Here is a 17,324-nt window from a genome sequence, read left to right as displayed (position 1 = left end):
TATCATCCAAATTTATAAAAAAAAATATTGAATCAAAGTGTAAGGGAAGGTCATTATCATGATGTATATAAAAAATGTAAATAAACCTTCATAGAGAAAAAAAAGAAACAGGGGACCTCAAGATATTGATACTGTTGACAGAGTTTAAGTCCCGGTTCATACGGGAACACTAAATATACTGCGCGTTCCCGCATCGCATCCGCAGAAGAGGCAGCTCACACTGCCATATGCGATACGCTGGGGGTGTCAATTCAAAGTTATCGACACCCCCAGATCAGATCGCATATCGCAGTTTTCACAGGAATCGGATTGCACTGGTGTGAACCACCATGTGATCAGATTCTGCTGTGGACCAAAAAGAGGGTCCTGTGCAAGTTCACTGCGATTGCGGTGTGAATTCAGCCATACAAACTGTATGGCTGAATTTGCACCGCACAGACATCGCATGTGATTTTAGGAGCAGTGTGCTACGAATCATGTGCAATGTCTGTGATCGTATAAGTGTGAACCGGCACTAAAGCGAAGTTCCGGACAATTTTTTTTTTTTTAGCTAAAAATACCCCTAGAATAGTCAGGGCTAAAGCATTTACATTAAGATACCCTGTGTTTTGTTTGTGCAGCATGAATTACTTACTTTGTGAAGTTCTTGCACAGGGCGGCCATCTGCGGTGTGGGCAGCTGAAGCCGCAGTGTCCCTCTTCCTGGATTTTGTGAGTCCCAGAATGCTATACCTCCTCACTTCCGGTGAAGGCGAGTCATCTCACAGCTGGTTCTGCGTCATTGCCGCGTCATTGCGCATGCCCAAAAGCTGTTCTCGATACATCGGCAGAGAATGACGCGCCTGAACCGGAAGTGACGAGGGACACCGGTGCAGGCGCATTGACCCTTGGGACTGATGACACTCATCTCCCAGTAGTCAATGCGAAGCAGGAAATGACGTCGGCGGCCGCGGCTGCATAAGGAGGAAGTGGGAGGAAGTGAAGTTATTTTCCATTAAAAATAAGGTAAGGGAACCTAAAAAAAAAAAAAATTGCCAAATTTAATTTAGAAAGGGATATAGGTATGCATGATGTGAAGTTTAAAATGTGGCCAGAACTCCGCTTTAAGTATATTGAAAAGTCTCATTCACCATTATTTTCTGATGACCGGGCACAGCTAAACTAGCTTTGTGTGCTACTATATATATCGGGTGTTTGCCTAACAGACACTGAACATTGTTTATTTAAGTGAGGTGAAAAGAGGATATTCAGGTTCTGAAATGCCCTTGTGTATGACCAGATAAAGGGTTTCACTTGTTAAAAATGAAGTAAAAGCTATCTGATGCAACAGAAAGACTAGAAGGTGCTAATCAATACTATTAAGGTTCTACATTATACTTCCAAAAATAGGTTAACAAATTAGTGCTTCATTAAAATAAAATGAAATAAAAAAGCTAGATAAAACAGATAACAGTTTTGGTACTAAAAATGACAATTGTTTCTAGTTGTGTTAAAAAAAAAAAATAGAAGTTGTAGATGATATGCTGGGCAACTTTCTGTGAATAAAACAAACATGAATGCTATCTAATAAAGCTAAATCCATAAAGCTGATTAAAAAAAAAAAAAAAAAAAAAAAAGCATGCTGTCCTATTTGTCTTGCCTGTACAGTATGTAAAATGTTATATTTTTATTTGAAAAAAAAAAAAAAAATATATATATAAGGGTTATGATTACATTTTTTTCCTTTACCCCCTAAATCCAGGTCACATAGGGCTTAACTCTCTAAAGAGTAAAATTAGGTTGCACATCTTTTTTTGTATTATTTTTTACAATTACCGTGATTCACTAAAATGTGATTGTTTCAATGTCATAATCAGCAATTTTCTTTTGGACAACATGAACTCACAAGAATTTGTGTCTGTGACTTCTTGTGATGTGCTTGTGCATCATTTCATTTAGGGCATTAGAATTTAGGATTAAACATGCAAAACTGAGACAGTTAATTTATGGCAAATTTAAATGTGTTAAAGGCCAAGTTTACCTTTTTGGGAAGAATAAATTGAATGCACATGTTTTTGAAGAAAAAATAATGTGCATTTATAATTTTCCCCCCAAATAACCTGCAAAGAATTGCACCCGTGAAACGTGGATCACGGGTGCAATGGCAGGCTTATGTACACTTGCCTTCCAGCTTTCTGCCTGCACCTCTCTATAGGCTTAGTTTTTGAAAGCTGGAAGAAGAGTTAATGGATGACCAGCGTGCTAATCAGCATGCTCACAGTCCATTGAAACTAAAAGTCTGTCTGCTGCAGTGGAAGACAGGACGTGTAGTTTCTTCATTTACAGATCCCTGTGAATGAATGGCACAGTTGTGGGTGCAGAGCCCTTCACAGCCATGCAGATTTAAAATCTGACAGGGAATGTGGGTGAGAAGAACCTCCTGACTGTCACAGGGAAGGAGGGTGAGGGGGCACTGCTGGGACATGTAACATGTTACACCCTAAATATGGGTGAACTTAGCCTTTAAGGTCCCCATTGCTACTTCCTTATGGCAAGCGCCAAAATACCCAGTGTAGCTGATGTAGGAGCCTAGAACCAGCAGTGTTGGCCATCTGTTATACCCCAAGCTGCTATTTAAAATTTTGAAAGACACCTTATTGACTGGAATGGTACCAACTGATTGGCGTAGAGCAAATATGGTAAAAATTTATAAGATGGTCAAGATGTATACCAGGAAACTACAGACCAGTCAGCCTAACAATAATAGTAAGTAAAGTATTTGAGGGAATGGTTAGGAATTATATACAGAAATTTGTTTGTGATAAAGGTATATTGACACCCAGCAAGGATTTATGAAAGACCATTCCTTTCAGATCAACTTATTATCCTTCTATGGAGAAATAAGCGACAAATTGGATGGTGGAAGTCCAGGAGAATTTGTTAAGGCACTCGATTCTTTAACTCACCAAACATTTAAGTTATAAAAGAAGATCTGTTGGAATTTATAAAATTGTATGTACATGGATAGAAAACTATTTACATGAACGAGTTCAGAATAGTGATAAATGACTTCTCTGAATGGTCTAAAGTTGTGAGTGGTGTGGCCAAGGGCTTTGTCTTGGGGCTAATGTTGTTCAATTTGTTTTTTTAATGATATAAAGGTTGGAATCAAGAGTTCAGGTTCAGAATTTACTGAAGGTACCAAATTATGCAAGGGATTACTCTTGGCGCAGGATGTAGCATCATTACAGGACAATCTGGAAAAAATAGTGGGACGGGGAGCTTTATGGGTTTAACATTAAGAAATTTAAAGTTATGCACTTGGGTGCATAAAATAAACATGCAAAATACATATTAGGAAGGGTTACTCTGGGTGAATGCAAAACTTTGTAGATCACAATGCCAAGCCTCAGCTAACAAAGTGTACAAAATATTCTCATGCATTATAAAGGGTATACATTTAAGAGATATATGAATAATTCTACAATTTTCAAAATTCTACAAAATTCTACAAAAACTAGTTCAGCTTTATGTTGAACATGCTGTTTAGTTTTGGTCACTAATTCTCAGGAAAGAGGTTGTTGAATTTGAAACATTTCATTGATGGGAAACAAAATGGGGATAGAGGACCTTGGCTGTGAGGATTGGTTACATAGATTATAGTTAATCACTTTGGCGAAGAGGTGCTTAAGAGGGGCTAAAGTTACAATGTACAAATATTTCCAAAATTGACTCTAGAAACTGTAATAAACACTAAGGTCCCTGATGAGGACACACAACCTTGATTTGAGTTAGCAGAAAGGAGGTTTAAATTGATTGCAAAGTTATTTTTTTTATATATATATATATATATATATATATATACAGTATATACATATTTTTTAAATAACACACGTCATACTTATTTGCTCTTTGCAATAATTTTGCCTCTGCCTCTGCTGGTGCTTTAGGCTCCTCTTCTTCTCCAAGTATGTGCCTCCATAGGAAGCCACCTCCTATGGTGGCACACGTGCGGGTTTGATCGCAAGCTTTGCTCTGTGTGTCGATTGACCCACACACCGTGGCTTGCCCCCCCCCCCAGGTTTAATCATCGGATGCTAGACCCAAGCACTGACACATGGGAAGTGGTCACATGCTCCCTTATACCCAAAAGCACTGGGAACTTTATGCCAGCTGAGATACAGTATGAAGATTTCTGCATCATTACACACTAAATAATTAAATGCACCCTGCATTCAGAGTTGTTTTTTCAGTCCTTATTATTAAGTGATGCTTGTCCACAACAGGACATCTTATGCTAATATTTAGATAATGCAGAGAACATCTCTGAATTGAAGGGCTATTGCATCCTGAGCTACTTCTTTTTATTTTAAGAATATGATTAATTTCCACATTCTGTGTGGTTACCAGGACAGGAGCCAACTGTCCCAGCAGGAACAAGGACAGCCATAAATAAAAAAAATGAAACAAAACTGACAGCGTTTTTTATCTTTTTTTTTCCCACTTAAAGTGGTTGTAAAGTCTCTTCTTTTTTTAAACCACCTCAATATTGGACACTTTGACCCCCTTCCTTTCCAGGCTAATTTTCAGCTTTCAGCGCTCTTACAATTTGAATGACAATTACGCGGTCATGCAACACTATAACCAAATTAAATTTTTTTAGCACTTTTTACGCACAAATAGAGGTTTCTTTTGGGGGTATTTATTCACCGCTGGGGTTTTGTATTCTTTGCGCTACAAATGAAAAAATACCAAAAATTTTGAAAAAAAATCATTTTTCTTTGTTTCTGTTATACAGTTTTGCAAATAAGTAATTTCTCTTCATAAATTTTGACCAAAATTTATACTGCTACATTTCTTTGGTAAAAATAACCCAAATCAGGGTATATCATTTGGTCTGTGTGAAAGTAATATAGTCTAGAAGCTATGTACCAATCATTGAAAATTGATCACACCTGATGGTGTTTCTTGAGGCCATAACATATCAAGGCAGGAAAAATATCCCCAAATTACCCCTTTTTGGAAAGTAGACAGTCCAGGGTATATAGTAAGAGGCATGGCAAGTTTTTTGAAGTTGTAATTTTTTCCCACAATCCTTTGGAAAATTAAGAACTTATTATTATTATTTTATGTTTTCACAAAAATGTAAGATTAACAAGTTATTTCTCACACACGGCATTGCCATACTTGCAACTACACCCCAAAACACATTCTGCTACTTGTCCTGAGTATGGCGATAACACATGTTTGAGACTTTTTCACAGTCTGGCCACATAGATAAGCGCAACATCCAAAAAGGCACCTTCTGCAATAATCCACTTTAAGACCAAGCCTTCTTCTGACCCTTTTAGTTTACACGTAAAAATCTGAATTTTTGCTAGAAAATTACTTAGAACCCCCAAACATTATATATTTTGTCACACAGTACTTGAGCAGCAGTTTTTTTTTAACACAATTTTACATATTGATGCATAAATACATTTTAATAAATTTCAATGCACACAGAGACAATATAATACCCAAATTTTCATTAAATTATAAAATTTGACATTGCGCTGGGTAAATAGATACCAAACATATTACACTTTGGTGTAGTGAAAGGGCGTCAAACTTCAGTATTTAAAAATCTTCAAAGGGGACGCTTTATAAGCCTTTATTGGTTACCAGTTTAGAGTTACACAGGTAGTCTGGTGCTAGAATTGTTGCTCTTGCTCTGACGTATGTGGTTATACCTCACATATGTGTTGCTATTGCTGTTTACGTATGCGTATGGGACCAACGTGTGCGTTCGCCTTTACACGCGAGCATGGGGGCACTTTAAATGTTTTATGTATTTATTGGTGGGATACTGGTACACTGACAGATGTTGATCAGCCACTGGCAGACACTGACAGATGTTGATGTCACAATTGTGCACTATCGCAGATGTTTTGTGCACTGGTACAGATGTGATGGGGGGCTGACAGATGTTTTGTGCACTGGTGCAGATGTGATGGGGGGGGCTGACAGATGTTTTGTGCACTGGTACAGATGTTTTATGGGGACACTGACAGATGTGTATGGGGACAGGGTGACAGTGGTGCTTGGTGTAACATTTGTGGGGGGATCTGTGAAAGCTCTGTGTGTAAAATCATGCTTACACACAAAGCTGTCACAGATATTGCAGATTCTTCCCACTCCCCCCCCCCCCCCCGCACTGAGATCTCACTGAGCTCAGCGGGGAGAACTGTCACAGACACAAATGTCTCTGTTTACATTGTGAAGGCTGTGATTGGACACAGCCATCACATGATCAAGAGGGCCAATCACAGCGCCCATATCCCGATCTCGTCTTGGCTGTGTCCTGTCAGTACAGCTGCGTGGCTTTGTGGCCAGGAGCAGGCGCTCGTTTTGAAGGATGTATGGGAAAGACGGAGCTCCCACCTGGCTGTTTATATGCAGTGGCCGGACGGGAGGAGGTTAAATAACAAACATGTTATACTTATCTGCTCTATGCAGTTGGTTTTGTACAGAGCAGCTGGGATCCTCCTCTTCTTGGGTCCCTTTTCGGCTCTCCTGGCCCTCCCTCCTGTTGGGTGCCCCCCACAGCAAGCAGCTTGCTATGGGGGTACCCGAGTCGAGTCACAGCTCCATGTGTCCATTCAGGCACAGAGCCACGGCCTGGGCCCTTCTCCCTGTCTCTCCTGATTGGCTGAATGACTTTGATTGACAGTAGCAGGAGCTAAAAGCTCTTAAAGCTCTTCAAAAGCTATTCAAAAGCGCCTGAAAAGTGTTCAGTGTTTTAATGGCAGTTTAGAAGCACCTCAGTGTGAAAGGGCTCTTACTGATTGTACACATCAATACCTGTATGTAAACCTATGACATGTTGGCTGTATATGCAGGGTTCCAATTGATTTTGAGGCCTAGTTATGTTGAACTGAAATGCTAGATAGTCACTTACAGAACTCCTGGTTTGAAGTTTACTTACTTTATATATTGTGGTTTATGTGATTCTAACTCCATCAGCAACAAAACAAGAACCTACCCAAGGCAAGTCAATCACAGACACTACTTTTTAGAGTTTGCTTACGGGGCTAAACCTGTCAGTGTTTTATATAAGTTAATTTAGTCCAATGATTGCATCATTATTGAACAATATATTTCACAGTGGATCTTCTATTTGTATTTTTTCATAATTAACCAAATATTTTTTATTAAATATATTTCGTGAAAAGTTATTAATTTGGTAGCCTATTCAAATGGGCACTTAATTCACAGTACCAGATCATAAAAATCTAAATAGAGTCTTAGCAAAAGACTTAACATTTTTTACTCAATCACCCAAATTAACGCTGAGAAAATAACCCTAATGTAATCCCAATGGATATTTGTGATGTAGTGCTGGGAGGGTGTGGGCAAGATGAGTAAAAGTGGATCAAGGGGATGGGCTAGTTAAAGACTATTTACTGTGCCCTAAATTGGAAAAAGTGAGTCTTTTTAACCTTCTTAGTGGTATTCCAGAGCGTGGCTCGGGGTTAAATTTCAGAGCCAAAAGCTCTGAGGCCTAGTTATGTTGAACTGAAATGCTAGATAGTCACTTACAGAACTCCTGGTTTGAAGTTTACTTACTTTATATATTGTGGTTTATGTGATTCTAACTCCATCAGCAACAAAACAAGAACCTACCCAAGGCAAGTCAATCACAGACACTACTTTTTAGAGTTTGCTTACGGGGCTAAACCTGTCAGTGTTTTATATAAGTTAATTTAGTCCAATGATTGCATCATTATTGAACAATATATTTCACAGTGGATCTTCTATTTGTATTTTTTCATAATTAACCAAATATTTTTTATTAAATATATTTCGTGAAAAGTTATTAATTTCACAACTCCACTTTACATGGTGTTTTGTAGATTTTGAGTACTAAACAAATATTAATTATCTTGTATTTGATCATGATTTATTGACGAACACTTTTTTTTGGTCTCTCCACAACCTGGGAATACTTAATTATGCTCAGAAGTTTATCCAAGGCTAATTAAAATGTGCTTTCTCTTTAGTCTCCTGTCTTGAAAATTGTTACATTATTTCAAGAGATATGAAGGACGAATAAGAGGAAGAGAACACAAGAATGAAGGCCTTTAATGCATTCTTTCTGAAACAAACAAAACAGTGCAGGACCCTGTATGTAATGACTTTCTTTCAGTGGTACATATTTCACATGTCACACCTTCACCCACAGTCCCTTTTTATTTTACCAACTGCAAATTCAAAGATCAGGAACATGTGCTATAGTCATCCAGTTGGCTAGGCTGGAATTAGCTCTAGCTAGTCAGGTGCTGCCCCAACACGCTCAATAAATATACCTCTGAAGCATTTGCATCGCAGTAATCCGCAACACATAACTGTGTGGTGTGCTGCCTCATGAAAAGTAGGAGAATGTTTGGGTCCATCGTGGTGCACTGGCACTGGTAGCCTATTCAAATGGGCACTTAATTCACAGTACCAGATCATAAAAATCTAAATAGAGTCTTAGCAAAAGACTTAACATTTTTTACTCAATCACCCAAATTAACGCTGAGAAAATAACCCTAATGTAATCCCAATGGATATTTGTGATGTAGTGCTGGGAGGGTGTGGGCAAGATGAGTAAAAGTGGATCAAGGGGATGGGCTAGTTAAAGACTATTTACTGTGCCCTAAATTGGAAAAAGTGAGTCTTTTTAACCTTCTTAGTGGTATTCCAGAGCGTGGCTCGGGGTTAAATTTCAGAGCCAAAAGCGGTAACCTCGAGCCATACTCGGGGTACCGCCAGAAGCATCGCTGGATCCTGTAAGCAGGGTTACTTACCTTGTCACCGGGATCCAGCGATGTGTCCCGGCGGTGTCTCGCGGCGGATCTTCCTCCCGATCATCTCCGTGCCCTGGCTTCCGTCTCCTGTGACGTGACGTTTGCAGGGGGGTGGAACCGGCGGCAAATTCAAATGTAAAAACACACTGATACAATTCAAAATAAAAAAAATCATATTAGTTTGCCCCCCCCAGTGCCCTTTCCTGCAGTTTTACTGCACTTTTTATGTATATATATATATATATATATACACAGTAATCCCCCGCTCCATCGCGGTTCAGTTTTTGCGGTCTCGGTAATTCGCGTTTTTTTTTGTAATGTTATTTTACTATATAAATCATTAAAAAAGAAATATTTTTGTGTTTTCCATAGCTCTTGCTATGTCTCTTAGTATCTTTTATGTGTTTAAATGAGTTTCTATTGTTTTAAAAGTGTGTTTAAAGACCTTAAAATGCTTCTACATGTACAGTGACAGTAAAATAAACATGCCTACAATGCATTTTAATAGGGTTTTTCTAGTTCGCGGAATTTCACTTTTCGCGGCTGGGTCTGGAACGTAACCCCCGCAATGGAGAGGGGTTTACTGTATGTATATATATATATATATATATATATATATATATGTATACGTAATTCTTGTGAATGAGCAGCCCAAACCAACTGTATACATTTATGATATATATGTATATATATATATATATCATAAATGTATACAGTTGGTTTGGGCTGCTCATTCACAAGAATTACATGCAAAATAATGGTACCGCTTTCAGCACCTAAAATCCAAAAGAATCATGCCGCCAGGGAGGTTAACAACCTGGAAAATGCCCAGTTCTGGCTATTTCTCTCATTGCATGTCCATATATGCATAAATATTTGTAGCGTTAAGGAGTGCTGATCCAAAACATTAGTACTGTCATTTAACACCAAAACCAGGGCTTTTATTTCAGTGAGAACGCAGTTCTGGCACCTCCAGCACTGAATTTATGCAATGTATGAGGGTGCTGGGGTATGCTGCAGGGTCTATTGATACTGGTTGCTGGGAGATCTGTTGTCACTGGATGGGATCTATTTTTGCAGGGGTATCTATTGTTGCTGGGAGGTCTGTTGTTGCTGATGTGAGATCTATTGTTGCTGCAGGTGGGTTTTATGTCACTGTGGGGTCAGTTGTTCCTAGGAGGGATCTACTGTTGAGGGAGGGGTCTATTGATTCTGGCTTTGGGGAGATTTGTTGTTGCTGCCGGGGGGTCTATTGTTGCTGGGGTGTATATTGTTGCAAGCAGTTGTTGGTGCTGGGCAGATCTATTGTTGCTGGGGGTATATTGTTGCAAGCGGTCCATTGTTTCTGAGGGGATTTGTTGTTGAGTGGGGGGGGGGGGTCTAGTGTTGCTGGCTGCAGGGGATGTATTTTGTTAACATTAACAAATTCCATACAAATTACTGGTTCTATATTCTTTAAAGGGGCAGTATTGGGAGGTGGGTAGGGGTTGGAATCAAGGGACAGTGCTCAGAGGTAGGTACGGGCGGAGACAAGGGGTGATTCTGAAAGGGGAAGTTCCTGCACCTATTCACTGAGAAAAAAAGCCCTGACCAAAACAATATGCCGGCATGCAGTGAGAAAAGCAAAGGTGGTCCGTTTACCTCTTGGGCTGTTGAGTGAAGCTTCATTTGCTTTCTCGCCATCCCCGCAGTGACTCTGATCAAATGGGAGGCATTGGTCCCCTGTGCCTGCTACTACTTCAAAGTTCTTTGTCAATTCCTTAACATCATTGAGAGATTTCACTCTGTAAACTTTCCTGGTATTCGTGTCAGAAAGGTAGACAGACTCTGAAGAGGGATCCACAGTGAGATAATACTTGTGAGCAGGGCTAGTACTGAAAGACAAAAAAAGAGAATAATTATTACTCAAAGATGTCTTTTTGCTGCTGTTCCTACATCACATTTAACGGTGAGGGAGAATAACTAATACTGTAGCACTCAGAATCTGTGCAGGTGTGCATGGTAGCCATTCAGCTCCCAATATAAGCTTCAATTAAGCTTTCAGAATAAAACCTTGAAGCTTTTTGACTTCTGTGCAACTGCTCCAGATTTTAGTAAACGAATGGCGTTAAGCGCCAAAAGTACCTGCGCTTATTGGATAAAAGTGCAAACGTGCCGTATAAAATAAATTGTTTGTGCAAAATGAATATTTGTGCAAAATGATTATAGGTGAATATATGAACCATTTAATTTAAATTGAATAAAATTGAGATCAATAATTATATGTGAATGTGCACAGTGAAATGGTGTGAACCAATATTGTAGGGAGCTGCAACTCAATCGTGAAAACGTATAGAATAGTAAATGATACACACAAGGTGTACTAAGCTGCGCTCACCTTAAAGTGCAAATATGGTGAATAATACCTATAAAATTACCATATAAAGTGCATGGTGACAAAATTATCAGATATTATATGAATAAAACATAAATAAAACATACATACTAAAAGGAGTGTAATATAAAGTGCATCAAAAGTTCATAGTGATAAGTCCCAATAGGCGAATAAATGGATAAAAGGTACACTCTCCAAGGGATAAGGACTCTTTTCACATAACAAATCTTCAATCCCTTCACCATATAGGCACCCAATGTGTGAGTGTGCTTACCAGAAAGCACAGACCCCTTAATTACAGGGGGTCAATGCAAGCAGGATAAATCAATGCGACCAGTATCCAAGCGTACAAGACCAAGCCCTCTAGAGTAGTCCAGCCGCCTATAAACCACAGAACTCCACACTCCTCCTCCTCCTTGCGCTCCTCAGCGATATGCAAACAAAAGGAATGGCCAGGATAGTGAAGTACGTATAAACGGTTTATTGTAAAATAAGGTGGACACACTTACATCAAGGACATGGAAACAGGCATAAAGACTCAAGATCCGAGATTGGACTCAGGACGGTACCGCTTCCGCGTTAACTGGGAAGCGGTACCGTCCTGAGTTCAATCTCGGATCTTGAGTCTTTATGCCTGTTTCCATGTCCTTGATGTAAGTGTGTCCACCTTATTTTAAAATAAACCGTTTATACGTACTTCACTATCCTGGCCATTCCTTTTTTTTGCATATCGCTGAGGAGCGCAAGGAGGAGGAGGAGTGTGGAGTTCTGTGGTTTATAGGCGGTTGGACTACTCTAGAGGGCTTGGTCTTGTACGCTTGGATACTGGTCGCATTGATTTATCCTGCTTGCATTGACCCCCTGTAATTAAGGGGTCTGTGCTTTCTGGTAAGCACACTCACACATTGGGTGCCTATATGGTGAAGGGATTGAAGATTTGTTATGTGAAAAGAGTCCTTATCCCTTGGAGAGTGTACCTTTTATCCATTTATTCGCCTATTGGGACTTATCACTATGAACTTTTGATGCACTTTATATTACACTCCTTTTAGAATTTATGTTTTATTTATGTTTTATTCATATAATATCTGATAATTTTGTCACCATGCACTTTATATGGTAATTTTATGGGTATTATTCACCATATTTGCACTTTAAGGTGAGCGCAGCTTAGTACACCTTGTGTGTATCATTTACTATGCTCCAGATTTTGCATGCTCCAGTTTTAGTAAATACCCCCTGTGTCTTATTTCATATATTTATTGTGTTTTCTCAATGCTGATTAAATATTTTGTCATTTTCTTGTAAGCTGAACCTGATACCAAGACTTAAGGCCGGAATACGATAAGAAAATCGGCCGAAAATTTCCGTTCAGCTAAGGATATTCTACTCTATTCTTATTCTATTTCTATTCTTATTCTATTCTATTCTTAATGCCCAGCCATCAGTGACCGATATCGATATTGTGAACAAAAAATCCCGCTTGAAAAAACTGAAAAATTCTGTCGTCTCGTTTGCAAACGAACGATATTCTATACTTTGGTGTTAAGGTCGTTCATTTAAAATCTGTAGAACATCATCACGCATGCACTTTTTCGATGGTCGGCGGTCAAACGGTCGGGCGATATTCGGCCTGTGTATGTTGGCAACGTTTTCGATCAAGGAACACTTTTTCATAAGTCGGTGGTCGAATGATCGAGCGATATTCGGCCCGTGTATTCCAGCCATTAGTGTTCGTTCACACTACCGCGGCACGACTTCGGGGGCGACCAGTGAAGTCGCGTGCACCGCGACTTTGGCGCGACTTGCACGGACTTCACATAATTGAAGTCAATGGAAGTCGCTCTGATGTCCCCCCGAAGTAGTACAGGAACTATTTTCTAAGTCGGAGTGACTTGAGTCGCTCCTATTAGAACGGTTCCCGTAGCACAGAATGGACCGCGACATGTCAGGCTGACAAGTCGCCTGACAAGTCGCGGTAGTGTGAGCCGGGACTTAAGGAGAAAGTCCACCAAAAAGTACAATTTTAAATGTATATAATGAATAGTTTGATGGGCTGAGTCAGCTTCTGGCTTCCTTTATGACTTGGATACCCAACAGTGAGATTTTCCTACAATAAACCCCAGCTCTATCTACCTTGGAGTTCTGGGTGTCCCTGCCCGCCTTTGCATGTGCCAGCACTTCCTGTAACATTCTCTTTGATATAAATAAAAATGATAAAAGGAAACTCCTCATAATGATCACCAGAGTAGGTGAGTAGATCCATGAATTCATGTGCAGAGCTCTCAAATATAAAGTCTCTGGAGATACAGTAAAAAAGATTATCGGCTTTTTTAAAATTCTCCAGAATCTAACAAAAACTGAATTAAAACATTTAGTTGCACTGATCCTTTAATCAGTAAAAATAAGCTTTAATATGCAATCCTCCCAGAGCCCGATATTAAATAAAGGCAGAAATTATCCAGCCAAAAATAGTATTTTAGTAATATAAATTTAATGGATGAAAAATAATTAATTGTGGGAAAAATAGCTGTGTCACTTCCTGCATTTCTAGAATGTCATACTTTATTAAGCATGATGGCTAGGCTGTAGCATAAACCAATTCAGTGTGTTTACATAGGGTTCTCACAGTTGGCCAGATCCTAACCACTTAAGGACTTGAAGGTTTTACCCCCTTAATGACCAGGCTATTTTTTGCGATACCACACTGCGTTACTTTAACTGACAATTCCACGGTTGTGCGACGCTGTACCCAAATAAAATTGATGTCCTTTTTTCCCACAAATAGAGCTTTCTTTTGGTGGTATTTGATCACCTCTGCTATTTTTATTTTTTGCGCTATAAGAAAAAAAAAAAAGAGCGATAATTCTATAAAAATAAAACAATATTTTTTACTTTCTGCTATAAAAAAATTCCCAATAAAAAATAAATAAAAAAAAAATAAAATTTTTTCATCATTTTAGGCCAATTTGTATTCTGCTACATATTTTTGGTAAATAAGAGTGTATATTGATTGGTTTGCACAGAAGTTATCGCGTCTACAAACTAGGGGAAATATTTATATAATTTCTATTTATTTATTTACTAGTAATAGGAGCAATTAGCGATTTTTAGCGGGACTGCGACATTGCAGTGGACAGATCAGACACCAAACTCACACTTTTGACACATTTGGGGGGACCAGTGATATTACTACAGTAATCAGTGCTAAAAATATGCACTGTTACTGTACTGTCACTGGCAGGAAAGAGGTTAACACCAGGGGCAATCAAAGGGTTAAATGTGTCCCTAGGGGATGCTTTGTAACTGTGTGGGGGATGGGCTCAATGAATGAACACAGAGACCTGTGTTCCTAAATAGGAGGAATACAGGATACTTGTGTTCATCACTGATAGAACAGCAGTCTGCCATGTTTACATCGGCAGACCGCCGTTCTGTCTCCATGGGGAGCGATCGCGGGTGCCATCGACGGGGCGCGTGCCCACACTGCTACACAAAGCAATGTACATGTACGTCGATTTGTGTAACAGACCCGACCTGCTGTAGCATAACTATGTTGTAGTTAATGGTTCTTCAAAGAACATTGGGGTTGATTTCCTAAAGCTGGATAGATCAAAATCAAATGCAGCTGTGCATGGTTGCCAATCGGCTTTTAACTTCACCTTGTTCAATTAAAGTGGAATTCCAGTCAAAAAGAAAATTCTACCCTTCCTTAGTATATTTAAAAATGAATATTTTGTATTATAAATGTTCTTTAGGCCTGGTTCACACCTATGCCTTTTTAGTGCTTTTTGCTATTTGCAGAAACGCGTTGCAGTCATTTAAACATGATTTCTTATGGGACACGTTCACATCTATGCTTTTTTAAGCCACTGCATTTTTGGAAAGGGTCAGGGACATTTTAAAACACAGAGTTGTGCTTTTTAGTGCAATAGACTTGAATGCAGAAGCTGTAGAAAAGCAAGTAGTGCATTTTGGCTGTGATTTTATCTAGATTTTGCCACGATTGGTGTTTTGCGTTTTTCAATCTGCCCAACATAAAATTGGCCAAACAAAGCATAAAAAATTTAAAATGCAAAACACATCAAAAATATGTCAAATTGCGCATGCAAAAATGCAAAATGCACCACAAAAAAAAAAACACTGCAGACACAGATCAAAAGCAAACTGCATAGGTGTAAACCAGGCACCAAAGAACTATTCGCCTTTTAGTGCTTTTTCCAGAAAATGCACTTTAACATGGTTTCCTATGGGACATGTTCACATCTATGTTTTTTTCAGCTGTTGCATTTTTGGAAAGGGTCAGGGACTTTTTTAAATGCAAAACTGTGCTTTTTTGGTTCAATAGACATCAATGGAAAAGCTTCAGAAAAGCATGTCATTTTTGCCACGATTTTGCATAGGTGTGAACTGAGCCGAATTGCTGATTGTCTAGATTAGAAACAACCATGTAACCTAGACAATCAGCAATCACTTAAGGTTTGCCAACAGCGTGCCTTTGCAGCCAAGTGTGGCTGCTCACAGGCACTTCCTTAAACCGTTGTTGACATCGGAGCATAGCCTCCCAGGTCCACCCAGCCAACCTCTGCCTCACCCAGCTCCACTCCCTTCCTTCCTGGTTAGCATTCTTTTTGAATGCCCGCTGGCTAGCCAGCAAGGGACACACACGCCTGGGATCCGAAAGGAACAAAATAACCAAAGCGGAAAAAGGTCACGTGACAGGCAGACTTTTAAAAAAAAAATAGGTAGAATGTAAATTTGGAATTTTTAATAATGGGGATCTTATAAAATAGTGGATTAAGGTGGATTGGTGCTTTTTGATGGTAATGTCTTTCCTTCTATTTTAACCACATCCATACCGGCGCATAGTAATATGACGCCGGCAGGATGGCTTTACCGTTCCGGGCGGCCGTCATATGACGTCCGCCCGCTCTAGCTGCTACTGCGCGCCCCCGGGGGCGCGCAGCGCGGCGATCTGGGGTGAGGCTCGTCCCTCGGACATAGCCCATCCCTGATCAAGGTAAACAGCCAATAGATATTGGCTGTTTACCATGTGATCGGCTGTGTCAGTCACAGCCGATCACATGAGCGGCTCCTGCACGAGCCGCTCGTTCTCTCTGCAATGCGCGCCCCCGGGGGCGCGCAGAGCAGCGATCGGGGACGAGGCTCGTCCCTCGGACAGAGTCGATCCCCGATCTAGGTAAAGAGCCAATGAAATTGGCTCTTTACCACGTGACCGGCTGTGTCCAATCACAGCCGGTCACAAATGTCAACAGAGAACACGGTAACTAGCTGTCACCGTGTTCTCCTCCTCACACACTGATCCTGTGTGAGGAAGAGAGTGTGGTAACAGCTAGTTACCAAATACAGTGCACCCCAAACACACTGATTGCCCCCCCCCCAATAAAGAGTACCTGTCACTAGCCCATCAAAGTACCCGAGTACCTGTCACCAGCCCATCAGGTACTCTGATGACAGGTACTCGGGTACTCTGATGGGCTGGTGACAGGTACTCGGGTACTCTGATGACAGGTACTCGGGTACTCTGATGACAGGTACTCGGGTACTCTGATGACAGATACTTGGGTACTCTGATGACAGGTACGCAGGTACTCTGATGACAGGTACTCGGGTACTCTGATGACAGGTACTCGGGTACTCTGATGACAGGTACTCGGGTACTCTGACGAAAGGTACTCGGGTACTCTGATGACGGGTACTCGGGTACTCTGATGACGGGTACTCGGGTACTCTGATGACGGGTACTCGGGTACTCTGATGACGGATACTCGGGTATTCTGATGACAGGTACTCGGATACTTTGATTACCTGTCAACGGAGTACCCGTCATCAGAGTACCTGAGTACCTGTCACCTACCCATCAGAGTACCCGAGTACCTTCCACCTGCTCATCAGAGTACCTGACGCCTGAAGTACCCGAGTACTTGCCGCCTGCTCATCAGTACCCATCACTACTCATCAGTACTCATCAGTACCTATCACCTATCAGTACTGATCATCAGTACCCATCAGTACAGTATCACCTATCAGTATCAGTACTACTCATCAGTACCTATCACCTGCCTGTCACCTGCCCATCAGAGTACCCGAGTACCTGTCACCTGCCTATCGGAGTACCCG

General features: G+C 40.3%; 1 protein-coding gene across 4 annotated transcripts in view; it reads right to left on the bottom strand.

The window, feature by feature from the left end:
* The window catches only part of TENM1 (teneurin transmembrane protein 1), a 1,047,296-nt gene that overhangs the window by 193,125 nt on the left and 836,847 nt on the right, over positions 1-17,324 (bottom strand). For all 4 annotated transcript variants that reach the window (XM_082262885.1, XM_082262886.1, XM_082262887.1 and 1 more), the window contains one exon: positions 10,451-10,683. In XM_082262885.1, the coding sequence (XP_082119011.1) occupies positions 10,451-10,683 (233 nt within the window). The remainder of the gene's footprint in view (positions 1-10,450; positions 10,684-17,324) is intronic.

Source organism: Pelophylax lessonae (genome assembly GCF_965119305.1).
Source record: "Pelophylax lessonae genome assembly, chromosome: 7".
Lineage (NCBI taxonomy): Eukaryota > Metazoa > Chordata > Amphibia > Anura > Ranidae > Pelophylax > Pelophylax lessonae.
Note: the sequence above shows the minus strand (reverse complement) of the source record. Positions and strands in the feature narration are given on the sequence as shown.